Genomic DNA, 10,926 nt, shown 5'->3' with positions numbered 1-10,926 from the left:
TGACACTTCTGGATTGGTTTAGGGTAGAGACAGACTGTCTAACATAGGTGATGGGTATTGGAAAACCATTGTAAATAAAGTACAGGTTGTTTGTAGTATAAAAAACTAACACCATCCCAAGGGCAGGCAGTGTGCCAGAACCCAACCTGCTGGACAGACCTCAGCAGGTCAGAGAAAGAATGTGATAGATAAGAGAAAATAAACAACCTTGAAAAGCAGAGCTGAGCAATCTCAACTTCTTTTTTAGTCGCGGGGCTGGGAAAAAAGACTTTTTAATACCTCAGGAGCCATTTCAGCAACACAAACCCCGAGATTCGGGGCTGTGTCACATTGTTTCACATTCAGTCACAGCAGGGATGGCAGGAACAACCTTGGTTCCAAAGAATAATTCAGAGACAGGTGACAGATCGCTGGAGGCTGGCCGTGGGGAGCAGGCAGGAGAGAGGGAGGAAGGGCCAGACCAGCACTCCCACCTTGGACTGCGGGTGTGAGGTGTGTGACAGCACGGGGAGCCACACCCAAACCACCCCAAAACAGCCCGGGAAACGAGGGGGAGAGGAAGAGAGCTCTGGCTGATCAGGATCAATATCCCTGTATGAACCACAGAGTCCCACAATGGTTTGGGTGGGAAGGGACCTTAAAGCCCATCCAGTGCCACCCCCTGCCATGGGCAGGGACACCTTCCACTGTCCCAGGCTGCTCCAAGCCCCAAAGTGCAGCCTGGCCTTGGGCACTGCCAGGGATCCAGGGGCAGCCACAGCTGCTCTGGGCACCCTGTGCCAGGGCCTGCCCACCCTGCCAGGGAACAATTCCTCATTCCCAATATCCCATCCCTCCCTGCCCTCTGGCACTGGGAACCCATTTTCCCTTGTCCTGGCACATGAGGCCTTTGTCAATATTCCCTCTCTGTTTCTTGCCACCTCCTTCAGGCACTGGAAGGCCACAGTGGGGTCACCCTGGAGTTTCCCTCCAGGCTGAACAATCCCAGCTCTCCCAGCCTTTCCTCACAGCAGAGCTGCTCCATCCCTCTGATCACCTTGGTGGCTTCCCCCGGACTCTCCAGCAGCTCCACGTTCTTCCTGTGCTGGGGACAGAAAACACTCCAGGAGCGACTGATCCCCTTTGTCTTTCCAGCTCTGGAAATTCATGGAGGTTCCCCCCCCTCCCAAACCACCCCATGTTCAGTGCCTCAGCCCCAGCCCTGGGGGAGGATGTGGAGCAATGGACAGACAGAGCCAGGCTGCAGGGAGGAACATCTTTACAAGGTATTTTACAGGGGACAGCACCCAGCAAACCACACCTGCCAGCCCTTCCCAGTACAATTCCCCCATTCAGGAAACCAGTTAGGGAGCTCCTGTGCAAGGCAGGAAGGGCAGGAGAGCAGCACTGCTTCCAGCTGCCCTTCTGCAGCAGGTGCAGCACGGGGCTTTTGGCTGGCTGAAATCCTGGCCTGGGATCCAGGAAATCCAGGAATTGCCTGGCGTTTCTGAGGAGCAGTCTGAGAATCAAAAGACCCCCACCATGCCATTTTCCATAGCATTAAATAAAGGTGATTTGGGGCCCAGCTCTGGAGCAGGGCACATCATGCCACAGAGGTGGTGCCAGTAAAAGTCCTTTCCTTGTTCCTGAGAGAGAGGAAGATGAAGGAGCCAGCAGCAAGCAAATTCAGCAGGTGTGGATTTTTAACTTGGATTGACAAAACCCTCTTGGCACAGCCAGCCTGGCCTCTCCAGAGCCTTCTGCCCCCTTGCTGTGCCCAGGGGCTGATCCAGGGAATGGGGGTGCTCCTTCCCAACCCCACTACTGCTGCTTGGGAGCTGTGAAGTCCCAGGCTGTCTCCTGGGCACACTTCCACATGGCCCTCATGAGCCGTGTGAAGCCCATGTCCTTGGGCTTCTCCAGGCCTCGCATCAGGCGCTGCTTCATGATGGCAACAAACTCCTTGTTGCTCAGCTCCCCATTCCCTGCAAAAAGGAGGAAAATTAATCAGAGACCCACCAGCAACTTCCTTGAAACGATAGCTTTAAAGGGTAGCAGCCATGAGTGTTCTTTCCTGCAGAAACACAGCTCACATCTGGCTCCCACCTCCCAAAATATCCTGCTGAGCAAAGGTTCCCGAGCCACAGAGTTTAAATCCCAACCCCATGGATGCTTGCAGGAGGCAGAAAAGCAAATGCAAACTAAATGTCCCTGTCCCCCCAGGAAACACTGCTTTAAGTGGTTTAGGAAATTGTGGGTGCACAAATTATTCTAATGGAGTAGAAGGGAAGATTTGTTGATCTGATGAATGAGGTTATGCATAATGCAGCCACTGGGCAGAAAAATTCCAGCCAACTATCAAAGGTTGAGCAAAATTCCCTCCAGTGCTGCAGGTTTTTAATGTCTGTAAACACTGATGGAGTGAAAACAACAAAATAATAATAATAAAAAGACATCTGTGCCTGCTTTCTCACTTGTTTTCTTCCTTGTGGGACTCCTCTGGCAACCAGAGTCTTTCCCCCTAAAGATTTGCTATCAAAATATTTAGGAGATTCTCCTCTGAGAGAAGGCAAACAGGGAATATTTGGTTACACTTCAGCTCACTCTAATCTCCAGCCTGATCATCTGGCATGAAGATTGTATCACAACAGTGGTACTGAAGCACAGGGGAATATAAAACAGGAGATGTGACCTTAGGGAGGTGCAAAGGAGCAGGCAGGGCTGAAACCAAGAGGGACAACAAGGAATAAACGAATTAAATACATTTTTAAATGTTCATACTTATGCAGCAGTGCTGCCACTCAGAGCTGCCAGATGCTGGTGACTGTGCTGGAGAAGCAGGGTGCCAGCCAGCACTCTGATTTTGGCTTGGCAGTTTTGGGCAAATGCAGAATTTCCTTCTTTCCAAGTCAGAATTGCTGTCACCTGGCAAAGACTCCAGTAACTCCCGTTAAATCAAGCCAGGAGTGCTTCAGTGTGACAACAACTACCCTGGGGCACTCCCAGCCTCTGCAAAGCCAGCTTCCCAGCAGGGCACAGAGTTGCTATTAATTAATTAAAAATTAAGCTGACATTTGTCTAGGACTTTGGAGATAAAGCCCCAGCCCGGCTCATTTCCAACACTGGAGCACAACAGTTCATCCTGTCAGACCAACTGGAGTTCTCTGGGTGGGGGAAAAGGAGCAAAGTGTGCACACCAATCTGTGCTCCAACATCCACATCTCACAGGGTGGCTACCATTGGATACCCTTCCCAAAAGGGCAGGGGCAATGTGGGAAATGGATTTGTGGAGAATTCTCAAAGCCTGACAGAAGGTTTACATAATGTGTGCATCTGTATGCAAACTGAGATAAGAAATGCTGACTTAGAAATGCCACGGAGCAGGACAGACATTGTGGAGAGAGAAATGGAACCAGAAACAAGTTTCAAAGGATGGCTTTGCAAAAAAGACTGGATACTTTGGAGAATTAGAGCTATGAAAGATGCATTGTAGTGGGAATCATGAGGGGTAATTTTAGATGATTTAAGGCATGTCACAGTCATATTTTCTGGAAAAATCCTTTCACCCAGGATTTTGCTCCTGGGAAGCTGAGAAGCCTCAGAGAAGAAGGAAAACAATAATTATCTGATTTGCTTCTTCTGTGTTTTGCTGCTTTGGAATGTGTTTGGACATTGTTTATCAACAGGTGGTTGTTTCATTGGTTCATGTGAATTGTTTTGATTTATTGGCCAATCAGTGCCAAGCTGTGTTGAGGCTCTGGAAAGAGTCAGGAGTTTTCATTATTATCTTTTTAGCCTTCTGTCTGTATCCTTTCTGTATTCTTTAGTATAGGTTAGTATAGCATTCTTTAATATAATATAGTATCATAAAATAATAAATTGTCCTTCTAAGAACATGGAGTCAGGTTCCTCATTCCTCCCTGCCACGGGGCACCCCACAAATACAATAAAGGCATTTACAGCATGGTGTGGCTAAAGCTGATAGGCCAAGAAACACTTATCATGTAATTAGGAAATAGTTGGCTTCTGACTGTGGTGGTGTGAATTATAACATCGGTACTGTCTCACCCTACCCATGAGACTGAAAATGGAGTAAAAGTTTTTAAATCACCTCTCAGCTGGGGAAGAAAAGGGGCAGAAAAGGCATAATCTGACAGGGGATCACCCCAGCCCCATGGGCACAGAGCCCTGTCCCAGGTTTCCCCCTGGGCTCTCTCCCAGCCTGGCTGAGCTGCCGCTCACTCACCGTCGCAGTCGAAGAGCGCGAACACCACGTCGCACACGTGGTCTGACAGCTCCACCTTGGCCACTGTCCTGGCCACCTGCTGCATGGTCACTGCAACACAGGGAGGGCACAGGGTCACACAGGGGCACAGCATGTGCCAACCACAGCAGGACACTCCTGCTCCTCCCTGGAAACCGGCCTTTGTGTCTTCAGAGAGGCTGCACTGAGCTTGATCAGCGGGGCAGCTCCTCCTGACAGCATTCCAAGGAATGCTATCCTGTCACAGATATATTTCATGAAAAATCTTTTTGCTAGGAACTTTTCTCCTAAGAAGCTGAGAAGCTTCAGTTTCTCCATGTTTTGCTGCCTTAGAATGTGATTTGGAGAACTGCTCACCCAGCATGTGAAATTGTTTCTACTTGATGACCAATCACAGTCCAGCTGTGTTGAGACTCTAGTCAGTCACAAGACTTTATTATCATTCCACTCCTTTCTTTGCTAACCTTCTGATGAAATCCTTTCTTCTTTCTTTAGTATAGTTTTATTATATCATTTTATTTTAATATAATATGTATCATAAAATAATAAATCATGGAGTCAAGATTCTCATCTCTCACATCATCCTGAGACCCCTGTGAACACCACCACATTATCCAGCATTCAATTCTATCAAGCAGGGAATTCCAAAAACTGCTTTTCCTTTGCAACCCAGTAACTACACAACAAACTCCCCCACCCTCCTGCAGGGAGCAGACCAGATTAACCTTGCAATAAAATAAAGAGTTGTAAGGAATTATTTCCCTTTTCTCCCCAGACTGGCAGCAGAGAAGCGAGCAGGAGTTTTATTCCCCACTTTTAGAAAAGGGCAATCCATGCAGCTATCAATCTGGCAGGGTGAGGCAGTTGATTCTGCTGCACAAATGGGAAAGAAAAAGCCTCCTCACTAGATGTGAGTGTATTTGAAGTTAAATTGCTTCTCTACAAAGCCTGACCCAAGGAAATGCCATCCACAGCAACTGGGATCAATGTTTAGCTGTGGAGCAAGGGAAAAGAGGGAAGTGGTGCATCACAAAACCAGACTGAAACCACAAACAGTCTCTGCTTTCCTCCACAGCATCCTTCTGGGCTTCTGTACCCCCAGTCCTTCAGGAATTTTGGAGAGTAAAGTGTGTCAGAAAGGAAGAAATAATCATCCAATACATACTGTAACTGGATTAATTACAAATGGCATAAAATATTTCTAATGGGATTTTTTCATTGATGCTTACATTACTGGTACCTTCCACCCTGTTTCTGCTCCCCTGAGTGCAATGTGGGGTTTTCTGAGAGGAATTCACAGCCACCATCGGGTCCTTTTCCCCATAAAACCTCTCCTTTTACTAAATAATGCAGGAGAAAATTGAAATGATGCATTGTATATATGTAAAATATACATAATCTCAAGTAGGACCCCGCTTTTCCTACATAATTATTCTTTTTGAGTGAAATTCCTTTTCTCCATGAGTGATGTAGCTCCCAGTCAGCAATTATTACTTTGTACTTCCTCAGACACCAAATTTCATTTAATTTGTGTTGCAAAACTTCTCTTGAGGTGCTTCACCTTGATGCCATCCTCCCCTCCTGGTGCCCTATGGCTGTAGCCTTACATGTAAACAAAAAAAAAGTTGGAATGATTTCTTCATCACAGAGTTCCAGAAAGGTTTGGGTGGGAAGGGGCCTTAGAGCTCATCCAGTGCCACCCCTGCCATGGCAGGGACACCTTCCACTGTCCCAGGCTGCTCCAAGCCCCAGAGTCCAGCCTGGCCTTGGGCACTGCCAGGGATCCAGGGGCAGCCCCAGCTGCTCTGGGCACCCTGTGCCAGGGCCTGCCCACCCTACCAGGGAACAATTCCTCCCTAACACCAAATCAAAATCTCCCCTTTCAATTTAAAACCATTGCCCCCTGTCCTAATTCCTTTAATTACAAGTCATGTTTTTCTGCTGAGATTTCCCCACTCCTTCCATCCCTGCAGGGAGTCTCCTGATCCCTCCCCCTCCTGTTTATTTTTCACAGCCACAGTTTTCCCAGCTGGAACTTGTACTCATGGCCAGCAGTTCCTGCTTCCTCTCTTATTGATCCAACTGCACAAGTGTCAGCTCCATCCCATTGTCCTTGCTTGATGCCAGAATACTCCACAGGGGCTGCATGACTGTGCTGTGCTGGTTTTTAAGGGATCAAAAGGAAGAGGGAAAGAGGCTCTGCTTTCACATCCACACACATGCTCCAGAGCACAAGGTAGCTCAGGAAGGCAAATAAAATTGAAGCAAATCTGCTGGAATAATTTCTTTACCATGAAATGAAATAGGTGCTGTCTGGGGAGCATCTCTTAAAGCCTGTCCAGGTTTGGAGTTCTGGGATAAAAATTCTCCTGGATTGCATATCAACAAAAATGAATTCTACATTTCTATCTTGAAAAGCTTCTAAAATTTCATGCACTGGTATCTCCCACAGGTTCCTTTAATGAGCCATCTGAGTGATTTTATGCAAGTTTAGAGTCTGACACAGTTATCCTTTTTTTCCACTCTGATTCCCAGAAGTGCACCATGAGCAATGCCTCACCGAGTGTTGCAAACGGGACTCCAGGCCAGGGCCTCACCAGATGGCAAACTTCAATTTTTCCCTCCAACTTGGGATTAATCACACATGTGGCCAAAAGAATGGACAGCTGGGCAGCTGCCTTTGTTTTCCAAATGGCACTTGGGGTGATGGGAGCAGAGCTCCCTGCCCTGGGCCATTCCAGGATGTTTGGGCTCCCAGAAATCAGCCTCACGTTGGTGCCCACGTTTCATTTCAGGGCTCCCAGTTGGGAAATGTTGGATGCTCTCACTGGCAGCATAGCTACCAAAATCTATTTAGCTTTTTACAAATCATTTGTATGAGTACCTGCTGGAACAGCCATCCAGAAAGAGATGGATAAACCTTGTGCAATCCTGTGTGCACAGCACATTTTCCTTGCTCTTCTCAAACTGCAGCCCTGCAGAAGCTGGTTTGACATCAAAGGCAGCATGACACAAAGTCATGGAGATCAGGGAGAAAAAAGCAGAGCTGTTGGTGCAATACCCACAGCCAGAAATAAGGAAAGAAAGGAGATTCCTTGGAGACACCCCAAAGCTGACTGCAGGGGGCCCAGGGTGAGCAGCTGCAGGGGATCCTGTTGGACACCAGGGTCCCAGAGCCCCCTCCCAGCTCCCAGCACTGCCCTTACTGCAGGGGAGCACTCCAGGCTGTGCTTCCAGGGGGGCTGACTTCTGCCACCCCTCTCCAAGGCAGAAGGAAGCAAGCAGCAATTCCATGGCTGCATTCCAGCTCACCTCTGCCCCTTCCTGACTCCCTGGCCACTCTGCAGCCATTTCAAGCAGCATTATTTTAATCAAGTGATTTTCCAGGGGCTCTCTGGGGCTCCAGCCCTGCTCCAAGCCATGGATCAGCAGTGGGCTCAGCTGTCTGGCTGTGCTTTGGCCCATCCATGCCTTGCCCCAAAGCCCACAGGAGTTATCCCACAGCTTTCTGCTGGCTGCACACAGTGCCAGGAAAAGTGCAATTCACACCCTCCTAAAAGGGGAATAAGCTCCAAATTCAGGTCCTGTCCTGCTTCCAGCTGTGAGCCCAGGCTGGGGGAAGTGTCCTAAGGAATGCTTGTGATTTAGGAGAATGACAGCTATTATGGTGCTGGGAAAATGAAAGATGGGCTAACAAATAATCTGGGTGTTTTTAAATGGGTCATTAAAATACAGGTTTATGATCCTTTTTAGAAGAAGTAGCAACTTTAATTCAGCACAGAAAACAGGCTGTCAGGCTCTGGCTGTTTGGTAGCAGCCATTTTTTCCCCTCTGAAATTTTAAACAGCCCTTTAAAAATCATAATAATGTTTGCTGCATTGTTAACAGCAAATTATTGCACATTCCAACATCTTCCAAGTCCCCATCCCAGTGTAATTTTTAGTTTGTTAGTTTGTAAGCAGCAACCTTGTGTGACAGCTTCACTTTTGGGAGGGCACACCCCATTTATGGTTTATTTAAATCTGATCCCTGCCCAAGGAAGGTTCCCTTAGCCCAGCCAAGCACTCCCAGCTCAGTGGCTGCACAAGCTCATTAATGGCACATAATTAAACAGCAATCACACTGATTTACCAACTGCACACAGACCTAAATTCTGTGAAGATGTATATTCCATGACAGGATAAATGGTAATTTCCTGTAGCACGGAGTAAATTTGATTTGCTGGGCTGTCACCTCCCCTGGGGTGCTACAGAAAGGGCTCAGAGCAGCAGCAGCAGCACACCCAGACTTGGTATTTTACTTTTAAATAAAAGGAAATCCTATCAGGTTTTTTGAAGTCTTAAGGTAATGATGATCTAAACCAAAGAGTACAGATGATTTCCCTCCAAAAAAATTTAAGATGAGAAGGGCTGCTGACACACACAAGAAGAGATGTGACACGTTTTGTTTCCCTCTGTAATTCCACTGTCCCCAAACCTATTAATGCCTTAATATTCCCACAACAGCAGCAGTTGGAAGAGCTGACTTCCAAAATGTTTAATTCTGCAGCTGCCTACATGAATCAGCTTTACCTTTGTAGCAGACAAGAGTTTCCACTTAGCCTAAAAATCTTTTAATGAGTTTGCCATCTTTATTTTATATCCTCGGTCTGTCTAAAAAAAAAAAAATCCCTCTTAAAAAAACCCAAAGACCAAAGCACTTGTGACAGATCCTGGCAGCAGAGTAGGACTTTGGTTTGAAACATATTTTGGGGATTTTTTGCCTCTTTTTTTTTTAATCAGTGTGTCAGATCTAAGAACAAACCTGAGACAGACCAGCTGAGAAAAGGAAACAGGATGAGAAGGAGAAGGATATGGATTGGTCTGATCAATAACCCACATTATTACCAAGGTCCCCAGGCAACACCAGCTCTGAGGTTTGTTCAGCCCACTCCTCTGGACTGTGGCTTATCTGAAATAGAGCCTCTGCACAGAGCTCTGAAGGTGTCTGCCATTGCTTGGCTTCCCAATCAGAAATGCAGCATCCAGCCCTTATTTCTAGGCAAAGTCTATGATTTTTGAGCAAAGCTGAAACAAAACAAGGGTGGAGCAGTTCCTACCCCCAGTCCCACTGCTGCTGTGCCTCTGCCATGGGATCAGAGAGCTCCACAGAAGATAACTCTGCCAGAATTCTTTTACACTCATTTGTATAAGGAGGAAAAAAGGTCACTTCAGAAGATGGGGATGAAGAAGAAACAGTGGTGTCCCTGTGGCACACTCATTAGGTCACCTTGGAAAGGTCCCTCTGAAGGTACCACCACGAAATCCACTGCCTTCTCATCCATTCAGGCTACACATGCCAGCCTTTCTTCTCCCTGTGCCTAAAACTGTGGGAGTACAAAACCTGAAATCCCTCTTTATCCATGGATGTAGTGAGCTAATCACCTCATTCCAGGGAGGAACTGCAATTTGGGTACATTTTTAACCTGTCAGCCTGGCCTTGTCTGACATCTTCCCAACTCCAAAGCCACAGCATGAGTTGTGCTGCCTCAGGCTTTCAGCACCTGAACACCCCACAGGTTTCAGTACCTTTATCAAGAGAAGCTCCAGCCATGTGGTAGAAGCTCAAAGCTGTGTCCACATCATTTATGTTCTTCAGAAAGGTGAAGAAGTTCTCCACCTCCTCAAAAGTCAGCCCCTAGGACAGAGAAAAGACACTCACATGGTGATGGGAAAAGGAGTCATGGACACTCCTGGAAATGACACAGTGACTCACTGGCCCAAAGCTGCAGCCAGAAGAGAATTCATCTGCACACTCCAAAACCTCAGCCTTGGCACCTGAGGATGTTCTGGTTGTGATCTGTACTTTTGTTCCCCTCCTGGCCCCACCAGTCCCACAAAGGGAAGGCACTGAAAACCATTTCCCAGGTGAGCAGACCTCAGATGCAGGAGACCACTGCAAACATTGATACATTGAATAAATTGATAAATTTATTTGAAGCCTGCACACTTGGACTGTTTGATATTGCCACTGCATGTTGGAACCCTGGTTACTGAGAATTTCAGCCTTTCTGTGCTGACAGACACTGACCCCCAAGAAAACACTACATTTAACTTGAAGCCATAGAAAAGGCTTCCAAAATTAAATGATAAAACTAAGATTATAGGTGTGCAGTTTGAATAAAAGTGTGTAATATCACATAGCAAAAACTTACAGTTGAAGATTTTAAAATAGAGTAATATATATAAAGCAAGATAAAAATTTTAGAGCAGAAGCTAGTCCTTTTTCTTCACCTTCTTCTTCATGAGTTTAAGTAATATTGTGCAATTAGATAAAAAAGTCTGCATTGCAAGTCACAAGTAGTTAGTTATTGAGTTGAAAGTAAAAACAATTTCAGTGTCATTTCTTAATTAAACAGTTTATCCTTAAAAGACCTTGTAGAGAGAGCTACATCTCCATTTTGCAATTTGTTAGTGAAGTGCTGTAGAACTCAGGGTTTATGAGACTGTAACATAAATAAGAACTAATAAACATCTGAATCCAAACAAGAAATACCATCTCATACATTTAATCCCAACCCTAACAAAAAAAAAAGATAAAAATTCAACAAGCCCATGCACTGTAAGGTCTCTCCCAAGAGATCCAGGGATGCCTGGGGGAATCCAGGTCTTCCCCAGTGTGGCAGAAGGTGACACTAAAGCACA

The 10,926-nt window shown here is 46.5% G+C and overlaps 1 protein-coding gene across 2 annotated transcripts in view; it reads right to left on the bottom strand.

Annotated features, from left to right (window-relative positions):
* Positions 1 to 1,225: 1,225 nt before the first annotated feature.
* The window catches only part of MICU1 (mitochondrial calcium uptake 1), a 90,356-nt gene continuing 80,655 nt past the window's right edge, over positions 1,226 to 10,926 (bottom strand). For both annotated transcript variants that reach the window (XM_084210837.1, XM_084210838.1), the window contains exons 11-13: positions 9,811 to 9,919; positions 4,226 to 4,315; positions 1,226 to 1,964 (exon numbers count right to left, since the gene is read on the bottom strand). In XM_084210837.1, the coding sequence (XP_084066963.1) occupies positions 1,801 to 1,964; positions 4,226 to 4,315; positions 9,811 to 9,919 (363 nt within the window). In that variant the 3' untranslated portion in view covers positions 1,226 to 1,800. The remainder of the gene's footprint in view (positions 1,965 to 4,225; positions 4,316 to 9,810; positions 9,920 to 10,926) is intronic.

The sequence above is a fragment of the Fringilla coelebs genome (assembly GCF_963513975.1).
Source record: "Fringilla coelebs genome assembly, chromosome: 8".
Classification (NCBI taxonomy): Eukaryota; Metazoa; Chordata; class Aves; order Passeriformes; family Fringillidae; genus Fringilla; species Fringilla coelebs.
This window is presented reverse-complemented; position numbering and strand designations above follow the sequence as displayed.